The sequence below is a fragment of the Oculina patagonica genome, chromosome 6 (assembly GCF_052425735.1).
Source record: "Oculina patagonica isolate OP01 chromosome 6, crgOcupat, whole genome shotgun sequence".
In the NCBI taxonomy this organism is placed as follows: Eukaryota; Metazoa; Cnidaria; class Anthozoa; order Scleractinia; family Oculinidae; genus Oculina; species Oculina patagonica.
The window spans coordinates 15,136,965-15,157,162 of NC_135763.1; the positions used below are offsets into that span (position 1 = coordinate 15,136,965).

The 20,198-nt window shown below is 40.8% G+C and overlaps 1 protein-coding gene and 1 long non-coding RNA gene across 3 annotated transcripts; one reads left to right on the forward strand and one right to left on the reverse strand.

Moving 5' to 3' along the window:
• Nucleotides 1–747: 747 nt before the first annotated feature.
• LOC144656901 (uncharacterized) lies at nucleotides 748–3,830 on the reverse strand. The gene is made up of 2 exons (XR_013571411.1): nucleotides 2,172–3,830; nucleotides 748–1,306 (listed from the first exon to the last, which is right to left on the reverse strand). It is a non-coding gene; the product is annotated as an uncharacterized LOC144656901 (long non-coding RNA).
• A 1,629-nt stretch (nucleotides 3,831–5,459) lies between these two features.
• On the forward strand, nucleotides 5,460–14,851 carry LOC144655949 (monocarboxylate transporter 10-like). Of its 2 annotated transcripts, XM_078516139.1 has the most exons (5): nucleotides 5,460–5,970; nucleotides 11,773–12,027; nucleotides 12,625–13,217; nucleotides 13,676–14,045; nucleotides 14,561–14,851. In XM_078516139.1, the coding sequence occupies exons 2-5, from the start codon at nucleotides 11,775–11,777 to the stop codon at nucleotides 14,737–14,739; spliced, it is 1,395 nt and encodes a 464-aa protein (XP_078372265.1). In that variant the 5' UTR covers nucleotides 5,460–5,970; nucleotides 11,773–11,774; the 3' UTR covers nucleotides 14,740–14,851. The 2 variants fall into 2 exon arrangements, with proteins under 2 accessions (XP_078372265.1, XP_078372266.1); XM_078516140.1 differs by lacking the exon at nucleotides 5,460–5,970 and having other exon boundaries at nucleotides 11,748–12,027.
• Nucleotides 14,852–20,198: the final 5,347 nt, after the last annotated feature.

A 20,198-nucleotide genomic window follows, 5' to 3' on the forward strand; every position in this document is an offset into this window, starting at 1 on the left:
CAAAAATATATTTATAACACAGTCTGTACACATTATAGTTACAGCATAGTTACAAGATTTATTGGGAATTATAGTGAAGGTTACAATATAGTTTTGATTTTAACGGAATCAGATTAAAATAGTATAGTATTTTGCTTACAGAAGCCTTCAAGAATACTGTTATTGGACATTAAAGAGCAGATCATTTACAAATTCTACTTTATTTCTTGAACAAAAGTTAAGAACCTAATTAAGAACGCAGTAGGCCTAATTTTACACTAAATACCATTTATATAAGAACCTGTTTAGGCTTACTTGAAAAAAACCTAGGTTCTTATACGCGGGTTTTCACTGTATCAACCCATAGGCCCTCGACAGAAAATTCTTTCAACCCGGGGGACCGCGCCTTTGTTCGCCCCGGACTACCCTTAGTCATACGCTCAAGCTCTTCCAAGACATTTTTAAAATCTGAAGACGAATTGAATTCAATGGTTCAATGATAACTTTACTACATTTCTTTTTTCCTGTCTACAGGATTTATCGCTGATTTTGTGACGAAAGGTTTTTGCTTGCTTTGTGTGTTTGAACCAACTTTTGAACTGTAACTGGAAACGCGTTGAACTTCACTGAAATATGACTCAAATACGGGGAACTTAACTCGGTAGAGCACCCACTTGCTACGGAATCGAAGCCTCGTCACTAGCTTCTGTACACGGCGATCTAACTTCGAGGATCTTCAGTACTACAGACTTAAGGCTGAGACAGAACTTGGGTCCAACAGAAGTTTAATCTAACTCAGTTTGTAATCAAAGAAAGTTTTACAACGTAGCTCCTTATATATCGTAGATACAAATAAGGTGTTTACAATGTGAACAAAAGCTTTCTATTGAGTACAATAAATAAGGAAACGATTGCAATTACAAGAGCGAACTTATATCAACAGTAGGAAGTTTACAAAATTAAATACGAGAACTTAGATTAAAAATCATAACTTTAAAATTAGAATTAGCGAACTTAAATTAAGCTAAAACAAGCATAGGATATTAACTCAGAGACTCAAAGGACAGTGCAGAATGCAATGGAGTCGACAATTGAAAGTATTATGTTTTTGTTCGTGTTTTTTTTTTTGCTTTAGTTTACTTTCAATTAGACGTTGAAACACCACTTGTATTTCTTTCCGGGTTTTTCTTAAGCTAATCTTTGCAAACTTAGCACAACACCTTTGTTCATTTGAAACAAGATACTTTTGTTTTCCTTAAAAATGCCGTAGCATGATACTTTTGTTCGTTTTTGTTTTGTTTCACGGCGAACATCGAGAGCATTAGGCCTAGTTCAGACATCGTGCTCCTGCCGTGCCGAACTAAATTCAAGAATTAAGTTCGACAAAAGCACGGCAGAAGCACGGCGTCTAAATCAAACTTTTGAATTGAGTTCGGCAAAGCAATTTAGTTCGACACGGCATGTCGTGCCGCACGACTCTGGCACGGCAGCGGTTCAAACATCGTGCTTTTGCCGCACCAAACCAAATTCATAAATTATATTAATGTATTTTGGCGGGATTACGTTCCCGCGAGGAGTTACGAGGAGACCCGAGAATAATTCTCCATTACGGAGTATGCGCACAACCTCGTTCCCAGGGCCTTCTCCGTTTTTAGCCGCCATTTTGAAAACGGAGAAGACCCTGGTGACGATGTTTTAACATCGTCACCAGTTGCATACTTAAAAAAATGCAAATTGAATTTTATTCTTGCCAGACGGCAAAAACCATGGCGACCAGCCAAAGGAATACAATGAATATTTTTCTGCTAAAAAGCACGTCGAAGATGTTTCATTCAACGAAGTCGATAACACTAATGACAAGGAGCAGGGGGAAGAAGAACTAGCGGGTCTGAATCCGAAATAAGCAAGTTTTCGGAAACTAGTCGGGCAAACAAACAAACATTCGCCGTACTCGCAAAAGGAAAAGTTTTTTTCTGTTGCTTTTCTTTGAGTTTTTGCTGCAATTTGGAAAACGGCGCCATTTTTGTTGGATCACCGCTGACTAATTATTACGTAGATTCAGTACTCCTGAATTTGGTACGACTCTGGCACGACGTCTGAATCAAAGTCGTGCTTCTGCCGTGCTACAGTCGAACCTAATTACAATTTAGTTCGGCACGGCAGGAGCACGATGTCTGAACTAGGCCTTAGACTTCCTTTCAATAATATAAAGCCAATTATTTCACTTTAATCTAATTAATTTACGGTTTAAACTGCACGAAAGAGGTTTCTCAAAAGTAAGGAACAAATCTAATCAAAAAACATCTCTTCAGAGGCGCAAAGTAAGTTGCCCTAGAAAGAGTATAGTACCACAAGGAGATCAAAGAGTTTTCTGAAACAAATATATATACCTTTGAGATCTTCATATGAAAGTAACGTAGATATGCTCCAGGTTTTACCTGGGGGTACAGTCAGGTGCTCCCCACCCCCTGCCCCTTCACAGAAATAATTAATAATTAATTGATATTAATTAATTAATTGGTGATTAAAAGTTTACACCATAGTGCTTTAGCGCTTGAGGGGTACGGTTTAGGGGTTTAGCGGACGACAGCCTCCACCAATCCATCACAATAGTGTATTCTGCACTAAACATGAAAAGCTTATTAAGATTTCTGGAATTGGTTTGCTCAGCTAACTAACTAAGAGCGACCCTTAAATGAAAAGCAATATAACTTCATTAAGGAAAATAAGTTCAGCTGGCGAGCTTCCGTGGAAACTAACATAAAACCAGGAACTTTAAATAATGAGCGGAAAACTCAAAAGAATAAGTTACCGAGATATTTATGTAATAAATGAACTGCGGTTATGAACAAAGCTGCAGATGTACAGGTGTACAATTTCCAAACACACGACAAATGAATTTCTTCTTGGACAGGAACTAACTGTTGGTTTTTTGAAAGGTTTAAAATGCTGAATAAGGATAAACACAGAAATGACTGAAACATGGAAAATTCTCTCCTAACAATTTATTTGGACGTACAACCCTGCTTTCTACATAGCAGGATCAGTGCAGATTTTAACTGTTGGAATTCTATTCTTAACAAACTGTGACAAGCATGGTGACACCATTGCCATGAAGGACATTCATGTAGAAAAGTTGTTTGTTGCTGATAAAATTACGGTCCATTGGAGACGAGTTCTTTTACAGAATCTTATAAATTGAACATGAACTACACTCGTGAATAAATTGACGGAAACACAAAGCGAAGATCGTCAACATCCAGGTAAAAATAAAAAAAAATAAAAAATAAATAAATATGTGTTTATAGTGGTCATGCACTTAGCTTCATATCTCAACGAGATAGCTAGTTTACAGGCATGCCACTGAAACAGAGGAAACAAATAATTTATAAATGAACATAACAAGGTTAAAAATCCCAACTGGCAGGAGGCAGACCAGTTGGCTATAAACAAAGCGTGGTCGAGGATTTGAACTCGGGACAACCGAGAAACAAATCCAGCTAGTGGCAAGGGCAGGCCTCGAACCAGTGACCTCCGGATTGTAACATCAGCGCCCTAAACCACTCGGCCACGCTTGCCTCCAGGTATAAGAATGTGTACATTATTAGTTCGCCAAACAACAACACTTGATGATGGAGTCGCCATCTCGAATGACGAGTTCTTCCCCACTCAATCCCTCTGTCCTTGCGATACAAGATGGCGGCCATACGACCAAACTTGAGTGTGTCAACATAACTGGAAAGCATACAGGGAAATTATAGGACGTCAGGGAAAAGAATAAAGTCTTAAGAATAAAGAAACTGGCGAGTTGAGGGGAAAGTGAGATGATGTGATCCAATTTTCTCTCTAAAAAAACTCCTCGTACTATACTGAACGGGCCGGTAAAAGCAGCCAGAGGATGTGGGCGGCTACCGATCTCATCGGCGATACGTTTCTTGGTATAGGGCTTAACGAGCTAGATGGCTGAACAAGAAGTGTTTTGGGTTACAGTATTGGTGCAGTACTGGATCATTTTACATCATATGGACCACTTGCTTAAAACAGTTCTGATGATGGGAGTAGGGGCGTGTGAGAAGATGGGAGAAAAAAGGAAGCGCTTGTGTGCATACTCCGTTTTCTGCCACACCCAGCAGGATGGTGAGCGTGATTCAAGGCTAGTGCTACAAATGATACTACTAATTACCGTACCTAAATTTGCAAGTAGCCAATCAGAAGCGCGATCTACTGTCCTGATATCCTACGATATCAAGTCACTGACCTGATATGCCACCGTATCACGGTCACTTTGATGTAAAGTAGTTTTTTCTGTTCGATGAATTGAAAAGACGTTTTACCAATAAAACAGAACTTCGTAATTTAAGTTTAGCGGTGTTAAGCGGTCGTAAAAAGAGAAAAACTTTCCTGCCAAAACTAAAATTGAGCGCGCTCGCCAATTGCGCGATGTTTGCCGACAAGTAAAGAGACCTTCAGACTGAAAAAATGGAGTCGACTCGGAATTTCCAAATTTTTCGCTTAAGTTGGATTTTGAAAATCAAGAGAATGAAACTCTAAACAAACGAGCAGAAAAAAAAGGCAGAAAAGGAACTTGGCAAAAGTGTTGAAGATCAATTCAACACAATTTGCAGTGCGTACCTTGCAAGCATGGCTTCAACAGAGCGATAAATATAACCGAATTTTTGGCTGAATTTGGGTACGGTAAATGCCTAATCGTACCTTTTTGGTACGCTTCGGCTGCATATCAGGCTCGTTCGGTCTCGCCATGGGTATTTTGGCTCGACTGCGTCTCGCCAAAATACGAACCATGGCTTGACCAAACTCGTCTGATATGCCGCCGAAGCGTACCAAAAAGGTACGATTAGGTATAATAATGATGATGATGATGATGTTGATGTTGACGACGACAACAACAACAGGGCAGGCGCTGCATATAGCCTATCTGCAGTTCAATGCGGGCAAAAAGGAGAATTAATCGCTGCTACTAGTTTATCTGCTGCGACTGACTATCGAGGCAAAACAAGCGCAAGGAACGCGGTCGGCGAACCAAACGCGAGCCGATAGAAAAATGGGCTCCGTTCTGCTCGTTCATATCCTAGCTTTCCTGTTAACACAATTTCTGATTTTAAAAAGGAAGATTTTAATACTGATTTTCATGTTTGCAATGTGATGCTGTATATTGATATCAATACCATAGCTGGTGGATTGCAGGTGGGAAGCAATTCAATGAATCATAACATTACTTATAATTTCCTTCGTCCTTTCTAAACGTTTCCTTCTAATAATAAATAATAATCCGGATTTAACACTGAATACGAGTAAGCGACTGTTGCTTGTTTTATTTTCCATACCAGTCGAGCCTGCATCTGTTGTCAGCTCTTTCAAATATTCATTAGCACTTGACGCTGTTTATAGTTGTAAATATAAATTTCTCTCTTGACAGAATTATTACCTGTTCAAGCGGACAGGGATGTTTCTCTTCGTGTCCCGCATGAACTGTTTTCAGGAATAAAACAACTGATATTATCATAACAATTGCAAGGCAGAGAGACCCTGGGAGTGAGTTGTGGCTGGCAGCTGGACAGTAAACAGGGCGTAGTCTGAGCTTTGGGGGGGGGGGGGGGGGGGGTAAAGCGTTACTTAAAAAACATCGCACATTGCCAAACGTCGAAATACAATACTTGAAATACAATGTTGGTTTAATCCGAATAAATTTATATTTAGGTTGAGAGTGTTTACATTACACAGACATTGACCTGCATGTGGAATATAAAACGTTCTTAAACTTTAGATTTATCTAGTTTAGTTTAAAGGATAGCCATTAAAAATTAAAAAGAAAGCCTGATTGTTTAATTTCAAGGTGTGAAATGGCGCTAATTTTGTTTTCTCGAATTCTTACGTACGGAAATACATAAATATGAACGGAGACTTCAACAGCGCATAAATAGAGAGAAGTTAAGAGCATTGAGAAGAGAGCCGGCGGATAACACTTAACAGGTATACTTGAGTGAAGCGTGTTTGTATTTTTTAAGACTTCATCGAACAAAACATAGCTTACAACTGCGGCTTTCTGGCACGTTATACTAACCTTTAGTCATATATTGGGATTTAACTCTTAACCTTATTAAAAAGGATCGGTACTAAGCTCCTTGTAAGTACTGTACTTGTAATTGTAGATAAAACTGCTGGAGCGATCTGTGGTCATAGCTTAAAATATAAAAATGGTTTAAACAGATCTAAAAATATAAAAAGGATACTCTAAATTTTCGATCGCCTTCTGCGGTCTTCTTCAGAGAATGATGGATTTTGCCAGCCTCGTCCCCAGGCCATACCGCGCTATGCGAGTGAGCGGAGGAGGACTGGTACCGAGCACGATAGCGCGAGGCGTCCTAGGCGAACTTCCCCGACAAGCTTGGCGGGTGACGTCACATCCAAATTCGCCGGGGACGACTGGGGACGAGGCTGGGATTTTGCAAGGTTCGCAGAATTCTAATAAGTTGCATTGACGTTATTGTTCGTTGCCCCCCTGGGGAGCAACTAGCGATGCGTAAACCCTGGGGAAGGGCGCTCTTTCGTTTATAGTGTTTTTGTCAAGGAAAGAATGTAAAGACTCCAGAAACAGTCTTTTGTTCTTGCTGCTTACACCTGTTTCAAGAATTTCGGCGTAACTTGGATGTATGTCATGGCCGATTTCTGCATGATGTTTAATCGCGGAGTTGATATTTCCGTTTGTTCCGGGCTTGTGTTCGGCTCCTCGCGATTTCCAGCTTCTTTTGCTTTCCCCAACGTATGCAAATGAGCATGTCCTGCAAGTCACTTTGTATACAATTCCTTTTGAACAACCGCTCTTTATTCGGTCGGTCCTTGGGATTTTTGAAGATGTTTCCTGTTTCCTTTCCGTCGCTTTCTCGACGGCTGGTATTCGAGCCCATGTGCCTCTATGTTCTAAGATAAATTTCAATTCAAGGCAACAACACAACATTGCCCGTTATCCGGTCAATAAATTTATTATACCAAAGCGTTTTGTTCTAGCATGGAAACAGGCTCCCTGCTGGGGTATAGGCTAAAAAAACTCGGCGATGGAAGCAAGTCGAAAACTGTTGTTATTGCAAACATAGCATAGCCTTTTGAAAGTCCGTTGTTCTTTGGCTAAAATCCATAGACATAAATATTGATTTTTATATGATTACGATATCATTTTCGGCCTCGCTCAAAAGAATCTCAAATGGACCTTTCTAAATCATATTAATATTATTGGTAAACAGGTCATTTACTCTAACCGGCTCAAGAACATTCTACCCCTTTTGCCTCATGTTATCATAAAAATTAAATAAATTGAATCAATTGAGCGATCCATTGCTCTAAAAAATAACAAACTGAAAACTCAGGTTGAAAAGTGGAAGCCAATTATCAACTCTCTGTAATATAACATATAAGATTATTAAGTTTTTTAAGATTAGGTTTTTAACATATACCGTAATTAGTTTTGTAACGTATAGAGCGGTTTTCACTTGAGTGTCCAAAGTTAATTGTGTTTGCTTTGGTTTTGCATTGCTTCGCTTAGTGATTGGTTTAAAAGTTTCGCGCCACTTTCTCGGCCAATCAGGAGTAAAACCAAAACCAATCGTGACTTTCTCGCGCACGTTTTCCCGCGCTTCGTGCCAGCTACATGTATTTGCTTTGAGTTTTGATTGGTTCACTGGATTATCTGTGTCTTTTGTGATTGGCCAGAGTAATAACTTTGGTTTTGGTTTTACAACACTCAATTGAAAACTGCTTTAACGTTAGTAATGTAGTATGTTGATAATAAGCACAAAAGTTCCAAAGTTACTGCGTGGCACTTAAACATACAGGTGTAATAAAATGGGTAATAAAGTGCCAAAAAAGATTTTTTTGAAAAACCAGACGTTTCGGGCAACAGCCCTTCTTTGGTGGTAAACGAAATAGAACTGAACACAATTTCTTAACCAAACTTCGCCTACTGGTTTATTACTTTGAGGGAACTTAAATTTTGAAATAAAAAAGGGGGGTCACCAGATTCGTTTAGGAGCAGGAAGACCATGTATATTCCATACAATTCCTTAATAATTCCTCTGCGAGTACTGGCAAAGTACACTTTTTTTGCGATAATTTATTTTTTAAACACATGAATTGATCTGTTTTCATTTTACAGAAAGAATTTGATCGCTACACCAAAAATATGAGAAAAAATTGATAGGTCACCACACTCGTTTAGGAGAAAGTGACAATTTACTTCTCTCGCGGACCAAGCCACATACAAAAAAGCCGCCATTTTGTTGATGTTCGCGCGCGCGCGCGCACTAAATACGCGTAAAATTCTGCGCAGTAAGGATGCGCAATGCAATACAGGGCAATGACCTTGAAAATAACGTTCAAAGCCCAGCGCGCGCAAAGGGGCGCGCGTGCAGTTTAAATGAATGTGAAGTTAATGTTCATCCCGCGTGGTCGCAGGTGCCCAATCTGAAGATCATTCTCATCTCCTGTCGCTTCCGGTTCATGTTGTTTCCGGTGCAAAGTCTGATTCCGCGTATTTGGATGTCGGAGATAGAATGACGGTCTTTGATGAAGTGCTCCGCCACGGGAAAACCGGGTACCCTCTTTTCTATACTTCTAAGGTGTTTGCCGAAGCGTTCTCGAAGGGTACGTCCGGTTTCACCGATGTAAAGGGCGGAGCATCGAAGACAGGAGATGCAATAGACCTGGTTACTGGACTGGCAGTTGAAATATTCCTTGATGGTAAAGGAGCCACTGGGGCCGTCAACAGTAACAGAGGGGATGACATGTTCACAGGTGCGGCAACGGGGATGATTGCAGGGTGTAGTACCGGTTGGAACTTCAGTATTACACTTCATGGTAGTGTGTACCAAGGAGCTTCGAAGGTTGCGATCGTGTCGGTAGGCCACGAGGGGGGCAGATGGAAAAATCTGCGCAGTCTCGGGGTCATCTCTTAAGATGTTTAAGTTGCGGAGAAGAATTTTCTTTGTGCGCTCGTTGAGAGGGTGGTACGTTAATACCAAAGGAATTCTCTCAGTTGGGCCATTGTCAACTCTTGGGCCGTAGATGGTGTCCAGTCTGTTCGTGCTTTGGACCTTGCGAAGTTGCCTTTGGAGGTTCGTCGAGGGGTAGCCACTTTGTTCGAAAAAACCGAACATTTCACGTGCCCTCGAATTGAAATTGTCGTCATCAGAGCAGAGACGACGGAGGCGCAGTAGCTGACTGTATGGAATGCTGTTCTTCGAATGTCGAGGGTGTGAGAACTCGAAGGGAAGATAGCCGTGTGTGTCAGTGTCTTTATAGTATAAAGAAAGGCCAAATATAAACACCAAAGAAAAGTGTAAAGAATAACCTTTCTACGATTAACTAACTAGTCAGGAGCGGGTACAGGGATATTCAGAAACAGTGGCCTTGGCAGTTAGTGCGACATCTAAGGAGGAAGTGGAGGGAGGGGGGTATACCCCCGGGAAAATTAAAAAAAAAATCTTGTAGATTCTCTGGGATGAGATATTATTTCAATTCATTATAAAAGCATTTGTGACGAAAGTGTTTCATATTTCGCCGCCCTCGGGGTCGTTTTCGCAATCGAGGCTGTGTTTTGTTATGCAAATATGACAAGTTTTATTTGATATAAACCTATTGTGGTGATCACGAATTGTCCGAATTTTCTCGATAGCTCATTCGGCGCAGGCTGCACAGGGATAGGTAAGTCGTTTTCGTCACCGTTTTTCCACTGCCTTTAATTAGTATAAATTATTTTAGGGGAAATTTTTGCTGTTTTATTTTAACTCCTCCGAAATTAGAAACCTCGAAATCCTGAACGCATATATTTTTATATTTTGGAACGGTCGAATCGGACATGTCGCATGTCTATGTCGCTACTTTAAAGGTTTTTCCCCCTTAAATACTTGGCTCCAGTACTGCGTCCTAAAAGGGTTTGCGAGACTCACGATTTTTCAATGCATCATAATAATGCATCACCAACTAGGGGTGGTAATGATCCTTCAAAAAATGCGTGTCTTGCAAAATTTTAGCCAAATTTCAGGGGTCTCGTCGTCCCGAATTTTTCTTTAATTTGACGCCTTCTCGGAGTCTCGATTTCTTTTGCAAAAAGGTCTCGGCTCGGGCTCGCAGAAAAGTTATCAGTCTCGCCGTCTCACAAAGTCTCGCATTTACAATTCGACACCCCTCCAACTGAAATGTGGCAAGGTGATACATGCTCCCTGTACGTCCAGGGTCAGGCGGCTATGTCTGAAAAAAAAAAATAGCACTTTGTCATAACGGGCAGCACGATATACATTAAGTAGCTTATAAGTTATACAAAGGTCACTGACTCTCACAGATCCTCGGACTAAATTATTTATTTTTGGACGGACTGTTTACATTTAGGGTCTTGACAAAGTGCGAGCCAGCGAGTCATGCAAGCCATTCCGGTTAGCCTAAAAAGCACTGCGGTTAGACTACAAGGGATTTCTGTCTAGTTATTGGGATTTGGGATTTCTAGTTTGCATCGCATTATATCTAGTTGTAACCAATGCAGCGCAATGCAGTCAGCTCAGCATGAAGCTGCATGAACATTCGTCAGCCCGATAACCTTTTCCGCGCCGACAGATCAGAACAAACAGAAAAAAATATGGATCGAAATAGACACCGGTCCTCTTTTACGGCAAATAAAAGTGGTTTGTATAAATCGTGTTAATTTTAGACTCTTGTATAAACACGTAGTAAAACGCCAATTAATTGCTTATTTTTCGTGCCCGGTCTGTAAAATGTTTGCTTGCAATTGCACAAACGCCCCCTGTCGTTTGCCGCGTTCTGAAATGAGTAGGTTTCCGTTTGCAACGCAGGCTAATTTCCGGTAAAAAGCCTAAAAAGAGTCTGACCTGGCCATTGTCACGCCCATTTGTTGGTCAACGATGAAAGAAGAAATTTATGTATACAGTATGAAGTAGCCTTCCACGCAGTCGTTTTTTAAAGGGTGATCGTGTTTCAGTCCTCACGATCGCCCCTAAAAACGACTGCGTGGGAGGCTTATATATGAAGGTACTACCTTACACAAACAAAAATAGAAATGCTGATCACATACTAAGGTGATCATGATATGACAAACAAAAGATATGCTAAATCCCTACAAAGTGTCAGGTACTGTCTGATACAAATTGTAGGTATTGTCTAGAAAAAAAAACCCTAACTAAGACAAGTAGGTGTTTTAACAAATACTGAATTTGGGTGTCCAATTCAGGTTTTAAAAGCTGTTAATGTAAAAAGCTTTTTTAATTTAAGACTGAGCAGAATCTAAGATTTTGACACAATCAGAGTTGTACTGGTTTCTACAATAAGAAGAGCAATCGAGGTGTTTAAAAAACATGAAAAGTTTTAGCAGTAGTGTGCTCTTTGACCCTTGTTGAAAGATGGGGAAAAGTCTCACCAACATCCGACACAAGTAAATTAATTATCGTGTTCTTTTTTTAAAAATTTGCTATTATCTTATCAAAATTTGCTTTTATCTTATGGCTAAGAAGGAGTTATGGAACGATGAAAAGTGTAAAAAGCTGGCTAACATTCTGAGGCATGATGTTTACACTGGACCGGTTCCAAACGGATCCGGTCTGACCGGATAGGCCTTCTGTTTTCACGGGACCGTTCTGGAACAGGTCCGGAACTGATCCATACGGTCCAAAATTGTAGACCTGCTGTTTTGCAGATCCAGCTTTGGATCCGTGCTGGACCGGTTCCAGAACGGTCCCGTGTAAACAGAAGCCGATCCGATCCTCTATGTTGCAGCAATGGGTTGTGATCTGGAGAAGAATCTTCCACTGGAAAAAATCACTACAGAAAGTAATAAACAAGCACAGAAAAAATGCTGTCGGATGTTGACTTCACCAACCAAGAGTGCACGACAGCCTGACAGCCCGTACGCGTACTTGGTGTGTTTCTGTGGGGTTCTCTGCAATTTAATCATGTTTGGCTGTTCCTATTCTTACGGCCTTATATTTCCGTCACTTCTGGATGAGTTTAAAGAAGGAAAAGCAAAAACAGGTAATTCAGATACCTTAATTAAATGCAGTTCACAAATCTTGCTTCCTTAATTCCCGTGCGGGAAAAAAAAGGAAAAAACACGACCAGCTCCAGCAAATGTGCTTTACCTGCCCCGTGTATGTACCTGTGCTTGTTACATTGCCATTTTATCATATTGTAACAAAAAGGATACTGTAAATTGCACAGTTTCTTTCGTTATCCAAGATTTCAGTGGAGACTTAGGTTTTTCTGTTACACTGTACCGCACACACCCAGTATCCCCCTCCATAATGTTTGTTACGTTAGTTCCCGAATCAAGGTCCTGCTCTTGGGCAGGCCACTAAACTCTCACAGCGACTCTCTCCAACCATGAAGTAGAAATTAGTGCCAGCGAACTGTTAGAACAACTTGGCAGAATGCTGGAGCAACCTGCGATGGACTATAGCATCGCATTTAAATTTGAAGTCGCATGCCACGGAAATTGAAGGAAGCGCCTGCACCGATAAGAAATATGGCGCGTCCAACCCAAGGATTTAAACAAGCTTTGACCTTACCTTACCTAACCTTACCCCTTACTAAATGTAAACTGAAATTCATTTTTGTTTCCTCCCCTAACAGCCTGGGTAGGTTCTCTGGCATATGGATCTTCTGGCATCTTTGGGCCTGTCGTTGGAGTTCTCTCTGATCGATTTGACCCTCGTATCATTGCGATCATTGGTGGTTTTATTTCTACCATTGGTCTTATAGTGACGTCACAAGCACCGAACCTAACGTTAATGTACTTCTCGTACGGGATCCTTTATGGGTTTGGATCGTCCTGTGTATTTTTTGTTGTTTTGATTATTCTGCAAAGGTACTTCATCAAGAGCCGCTCTTTGGTGACGGGACTTGCTGTGACGGGGCCCGGAGCGGGACTGTTTGTTATGGGCCCCATCATACAGGCCCTGTTAAATAACACCTCGTGGAGAATGACCTTCATGTCCATGGCAGGGATCGTGTTTTTGACTTGCATCATGTCGTGTTCATTTGACCCGAACGTTGATATAGACAACGAGTCAAGTGACCATCAAAAGACGCAAGCAAGAAAGATGCATCGGTTAAACAGATGTGCAAGTTTGGATTTTTCATATTTGAGAAACAAGGAATATGTTGTGTACTTGGTGGCATGTAGCGTAGCGTTTAGTGGCAACGCCATTCCAATTGTACATCTGGTAAGTAATGAATCCTACAGATTTTCTTTTTTACAGATTTTTCATACCTTTCAGTGTAGCTCTGAGCGCTTGTTTCATCTCCGTTCGACTAGGTCTTTAAGGGTGGTAAAGAGGGATTCATATCACGTTTCACGTAACGTAAGCTACAATTCACGGCCACCTAAAAACTTTATCCTCTTTTCAAGAACAATTGTCAGGTCACGGCTCATAGCCACCATCACATTTCACGAGAAAAAAAAAACGTAATTTCACGTTTCAGCTCTTCTTTTTTTTTGGGGGGGGGGGGGAAGGAAACGTGGGTGAAGGGGGCGTGAAACGTGATTTAAAAATCACGCCTAACGAAAATGCCCTTTACCACCGAACTCTCCATTAGACTCGATTATTCTGGCTCCAGATCTAACTTGTCTTTAGGAGTATTACCGAACAAGAAACTATGTCGACATTCTTCTTCAAAACAGGGTCGTTATTGCCAAGAGATTGGAATTGATGCTAACCATGTAGCACAGATGTTTTTCTTCAATGGACTCGCATCGGCCATTTTCAGGGCCGTCACGGGCCGACTTTGCGATATCAGGAAAGATTGCCCCGTGTGGATCATGAGGCTTACACTGTTTGTGTCTGGGACCATGGTGATTTTAATGACGTTATGGTCGTCATTTAAGCAGCTGTTGGCGTGGTTTGTCGTTTATGGAATGACGGATGGCGCGTTTGCTTCTTCGATGAATGTTTTAGTTCTATCCACGTTATCTCCTCAACAGAAATCCCAAGGAATTGGCTTTTTTCATTTGTGCCTATCATGTATGGTGGTAGCTGGTCCCCCATTTGGAGGTAGGTTATTTAACAATTACAAAGCCAACCAACCACACCACCCACCCAACTCACCAACCAATCACCTAAACCACCCACAAATCAACCCAACAACCAACCAGCCCACCAGCCAACCCACCCTTTAACCCACCAAGCAAGCAAGAAAGCAAGAAAGCAAGCAAGCAGGCAAGTAACCGACCAACTCACACATTAACCCACCAAGCAACCAAGCAACCAACCAACCCACTCACCCACCCATTAGACCCACCAAGTAACAAAGCAAGCAACCAACCCCTCCCCACCCATTCCTACCAACCAACCAACCCACTTACCCACCCACCCAATCAAACAATCGACTAGCAAACGAACCAACCAACCAACAAACCAAACAATCCATCCATCTATCCGTCCGTCCGTCCGTTTGTCTGTCCAGTCAATCAATCAAAATCGGTTAAATAAAACCAATAAATTTAATTAATTAGTTAATTAATTAATTAATTCAGTGATAACTTTTCCTACATTTTTCCACTTCACAGGATTAATCGCTGATTTATTTGGATCGTACAACCCTGCTTTTTACTTAGCAGCATCGGCGCAGATTTTAGCTGTTGTAATTCTTTTCTTAACAAACTGTGACAAGCATGGTGACACCATTGTTGTGAAGGACTTTCATGTAGAAAAGCTGCTAATTGTCGATAAAATCACGGTGTTGTGACAATGGGTTCTTGTACAGCATCTAATGAATTGATTGTGAAATAAGCGCTGAGTGACTATTAAAATACGAAGTGAAGATCGTCTACTACCAGCGAACACATGGTCGGTATTAGAAGGTGACCGTGTACAGTTATTTTTTGTTAGTTTGTCAAACAACCACACGGATAGGCTAGGCCTGGGGTCTAGGGTTAAGGTTAGGGTGCCGTCTTGAATAACGGATTTCTCCCCCACCCGATCCCCCTTTCTTTGCGATTCAGTTGTAAGATGGCGGACGTACGACCAAGCGAACCGCTTGTTTGACAAAATAATAGAAATGCAAACGCACAAAGCACAAAGTAATGACGTTACGTCGTAGGAATAAAGATGAGAAAGTGTGTTTGATCTGATCCCATATTCTCTCAACAAAAATTATAAAAAATGTGTTGGAAAATTCAGTGATAGCCCCCTTCTTCACCATATGCCTACTGAATGGGTCGGCAAAACCAGGAAGAGGATTTGGGCGGCTCCCGATCTCATCGGCGATACGTTTCTTGGTGGGGGGTTTAACTAGATGGCTTAAGATGAATTACAGTCCGTACTGGTTCGGCTGTTTTTTGTAAAAATTAATATTTTTTTTTTTTTTTTTGAAAAATAGGGAAAATTTAAAAAAAAAAAAAAAAACTAGAAGCGATTTTGGCTATGGAACGGGATAATGTCACTTTATATGGAACTTGCGTCTGAATGGGGTTTAGTGTTAAGTGTTATTTGCCCATAATTTTTAGTGTTTGCTGTTACATTGGCTAATTTTTTAACGTTTACTGTTTTCGGCAAAAATACTGTAATTAAGTGTTTGGAGATTTTTTTATAAAAAAATTTAGCATTATAAATCCTTATCTGCTCTTCAAAAATCGGATATAATCACTCATGAACTTAAAGAGAACTTTCGGATTTCTGATCAGAAATCTTTGGTAGTCTTCGGACATCTTCGATAGTCTTTGGAAATCTTCGGCCGTCTTCGGGAATAGTCGGTAGTCTTCGGAAATCTTCCATACTGATCGGAAATTGTCGGAAAATTGCTCAAAACTTCTTCAAATACTAAACAAATTAATATTGGCCTTTTGGAGCCGTTTATGTTTCTTTTTGGAGAAAATTCACTGTTACAGTCAATTTTTTACTGTTAGTGTTAAAATGCCTAAAATTTTACTGTTTCATGTTACAGAGCCACAAAATTAAGTGTTTAGTGTTATCGAGGTACCCCCATTCAGACCCTCACTTGCTGGCAACACAGTTTTGACGATCAGAGTAGGAGCGTGCAAGAAGATGGGAGAAAAATACGAACCGCGTGTGCGCATACTCCGTCCTCTGCCACATCCAGCAGGCGACTCAAGATCTAGTGCTACACACAGAAAACAACAGGCGTTGCATATAGTTTATCAACAGTTTAGAGCGAACAGAGAGGAGAATTAGTTGCGTTTTTAAAGTTTACCACTTTACACTGCGACGGAACATCGAGGCAAAACTAGCTGTAATGCGGTCACAGGCAAGCTAAACGAGCCGAGAGAAACATATGCTCCTTTCTTTTCGTTTTATTCCTCAGTTACAAGAGGGCCTGTTCATAGCCTAGCTTTCCTGTCAACACAATCTCTGACTTGAAAAAGGAAGATTTTAATACTGATTGTCACATTTACATTGTGATATTGCATTTAATATTGAGTCGGAATAATAATGACCTTGGTATAGCTGGTGGATTGCAGGTGCGAAGCATCTCCAATGAACAATATCATCTAATCATAATTGTCTTCGTCCTTTCTAAACGTTTCCTTGTAATAATACACAATAACCCTGATTTAACGAGAATACGAGTAAGGGATCGTTGCTTGTTTTATTTCTCGTGCTGAGGCTGGCAGCCGGACAGTTAACGGGGCGTACTCTGAGATTTGGGCGTAAAGCGTTGCTTTAAAAACATTCGCACATTGCTCAAGGTTGCGTTGCAAACAAATTTAGATTTAAAAAGACTAAATATATATTTGGTTTAAAAATATCTGGTTTGAAGCCGGGCATGGTTAAAACTGAGTTAAAAAAATTCTTTAAAAAGTTGACAGAGGTTAAAAAATTATTTCGGACGGCTACTATATTTCAGCAAAAATGTAAATTTTAAAACGGCGCCCCTGGTGTTATGAGAGTAAAGAATTAAAACAAAAAACAGAAAAGGTGATAATGAATGCGCCAAGCAAAAAAACCAACCCCACTTTTTTGCTAAGAGCATTCATTATCACCTTTTATGTATTTTTTTATTCTTTATTCTTATAACACCAGCGACGCCATTTTTAAATTTACATATTTGCTGAAGAAAGCTACAGTAGCAGTCGAAACATCCGAAATAATTTTTTAGCCAGTGTCAACGAAGTATCAGAGATAAGATTGCGCGTTTTTACTTAAACAAGGCTTTGGTCTGTTTTTGGAATATAAAATGCTCTTGAAAATATTTGATTATTTGGTATATTTTAAAGTATTACCATAAATAATTAAAATAGAAAGCCTAAAAATTATGTAACTTTCGCTAGTTCTGCAGTGTTTGATTTCTTCAGTGATTTGAAGGTGTGGAATAGCGCTATTTTTTTTCCCTCGAATTCTTACCAAAATACAACGATAACAACGGAGACTTCGACAGCGCATAAATAGAGAAATTAAAAAGGACATCGAGAAGAAAGCCGGCAGGTTAGAGTTTAACAGGTATGCTGTTTAACAGTAAAGTGTGTTTGTATAATTGAAGACCTCATCGCACAAAACATAGCTTGCAGGCTATCTGGCACGCTATATACATTAAATCCTCTTAGGCAGCTTAGGCACATTAAGATTTAGAGAATTGTCAGTTCATAAAAACATCGGTACTGGATCGTGCTGTAAGCATGAGAGAGAGAATCAAATACTTTTTCATAATCTTGAGGTGAAATCCGCGAAAACAAACCGCATTTTTTATAGGTCATGTGTGCCTTAGGCTAATAGACTCCAGTTGCGTCGCTTTCTTGAGTGCGGTCTCCGCTTCTCCTCGAGTTGGGGAGACAAAGCGCAGGCTTATTTTCTCAACAGCGGCTTGAAATCGAACCATTGTGTCCTTATGTCTAAAGACAAACGAGCATGCTGAAACTACCAACACTACGTTCAAAAAACGCCCTAGACCGTATTAGGAAAACTACGCAGGCCGCGCTAGGCTTGTTCTGTCGGGAGCCTGCTCGCAGTATCTCAGTGAGGTATCATGTTTTTTAGGCCAATCGTGGAGCAAATACGAACAACCACATGTAAATGCCAGAGTTAATGTGAAGAATAATCTGTTTGCGGTTAACTTGCCATATAAACATAGCAATTCATTTAAACTTAGTAGAAACGAGACAATTTCGGGCACTAGTTGTAAGCTACCGGGTTCACTTAAAACCGTTTTAAAATCAGGAGCGGGTCCAGGATATTGAGGAACGGTGGGCGTAACAGTTGATGCGGCATTTAATGTGTGTGTGTGTCGGGAGGAGGAGGAAGGTTTCGGTGGGGAGTAGGTATGGCTCCGGGACGTTTTAAAAATCTAGGCTCAATTAACAGCCGCTGTTCGGGGAATGAGAGCACAGGGAGCCCAGACAAACTGTTTGTGTATGGCCTGTGCACATTTACATTTTTAAAGAATGTATGGAATTTACCGAATGGTTCGTAGATGCGTATATGGTGCAAAAGAACAAGTTTGTGGATATGTTAAGTTCCACGTGCAGTGTCGTTCTTTGGCTCGAATGCGAATTTGAGTCGATTGAAGGGTATTTTGCTTTTGCTGTTTACTATACATCTAATATATGGAAAGGGTGGAAACTCCAACAGCTCCAAAGTGAACACTTCCAGCGCCGAGCCGATTTTCGACCTGATAATCCCATCGCACAGCTTCAACTACGCACCAGAAAAGAGGAAGGCTGACGAATCCCGATGATCGAAAATATCCAAACGGTCCGGAACAAGCCCCAAACGAAACGGGTATCCAAAATTTTTAAGCCGTCCGAATGCGTAGCACCAATGTGGTGCCGAAGGAAACGCATTCCCCAGCCTCTGTGATGGAACAATTGAACAATGGTCGCAAGAGGTGGAAGGGAGGCAAGGCAACCAAACTCAATAGTATGGGAGGATGTCAATGTGCGACACAACCAAGGACCCCGCGCAAGAGAGGCGATGCCGAATGCGATGCATTATCATTAATATGCGTCGTTGTAACTTCTATGCGTCGAAGTAAAAGGGTGCACCGTTGACGTCTGTTTATTTACTTCCAAATACACTCTTCCGAAGCACCGCTCCCACAAACAATGAAAACCTTTTTCCCTTGCTTTAGCAGTCAACTGTTGATAGCCTCGCCACAAAAGATTTCCCTGTTCCTCCCTCTCCAGTTACGAGAATATTGTGCCCAGCTTCGGCTATGTGTAGGATCAGATTGTTCAGAAGTTATAGGTTTCGAACTATAAAATGAGGACTATTTCGGTGATTGCAGCCATAATGTTTAAAACATCAAAAACAGAAAGAAAAATAAAGGAACAAACACGAATACCTTGCCATATTCGTATGTCCCGAAAAATCCCACTTTCCGCAAACTCGCGATCGCCTGCATTTTCTGCGCTACGAAAGTCGTGATGGAACTTCGCGGGGTTTTCCCAATCAGCCAGACCTTGACATAAGAAGCAATCACAACACGGTTTTGCACGAGAGTTTCAATGATGTTTGAATCTCGTAACTAGTGAGAGATAAGTCTGATATTTTTTAGGCGTAAAATTTTTTTCGTTGAAAAATGAACGCTGACTTTTTTTGAAGCTAGCTAGTTAAAAATGAACCGACGACAGATAGTATTACTCGTTTTTAGCAGTATGAACAAAACTTGCCGCACTGACAAGTTACAACGACGCATATTTAAATGATAATGCATCGCTTTCGGCATCGCCGTCAATATTGCCATATTTTGCGCGAGGGTCCTTAGGTTGTGTCGCACAATTGATATCACTCCCTATACTATTGAGTATTGGTTTTGCCTTGCCTCCCTATCCACGAAACAAAATCTTGAACGACCATTGTTCAATTGTATCCAATCAAAAGAGGCTGGGGAAGGTTTCCCTCGGCACCACAAATTGGTGCTACGCATCGGACGGCTTAAAAATTTTGGATACCCGTTTTCGTTTGAGGGCTGTCCGGACCGTTTGGATAAATTTTCGATCAAATGATACGAGAAGATTCGTCAAGCCTTCCTCTTTTCTGGTGCGTAGTTGAAGGTGCGATGGGATTATCGGTGAAAATCGGCTCGGCGCTGGAAGTGTTCTACTTTGGAGCTGTTGGAGTTTCCACCCTTTCCATATAATTAGATGTATAGTAAAAGCGAAAGCAAATACCCTTCAATCGACTCAAATCGCCATTCGAGCCAAAAGAACGACACTACACAAAAGGTAGGAAACTTAACATTTATTCAGCACA

What these genes read in the sequence shown, in the direction of transcription:
- LOC144655949 (XM_078516139.1), top strand. Translation starts at nt 11,775, where the DNA reads ATGGGTTGTGATCTGGAGAAGAATCTTCCACTGGAAAAAATCACTACA. An exon ending in AGAAGGAAAAGCAAAAACAG is followed by an intron (nt 12,028 to 12,624) that starts GTAATTCAGATA and finishes CTCCCCTAACAG; the next exon opens with CCTGGGTAGGTTCTCTGGCA. An exon ending in AGCTGGTCCCCCATTTGGAG is followed by an intron (nt 14,046 to 14,560) that starts GTAGGTTATTTA and finishes TCCACTTCACAG; the next exon opens with GATTAATCGCTGATTTATTT.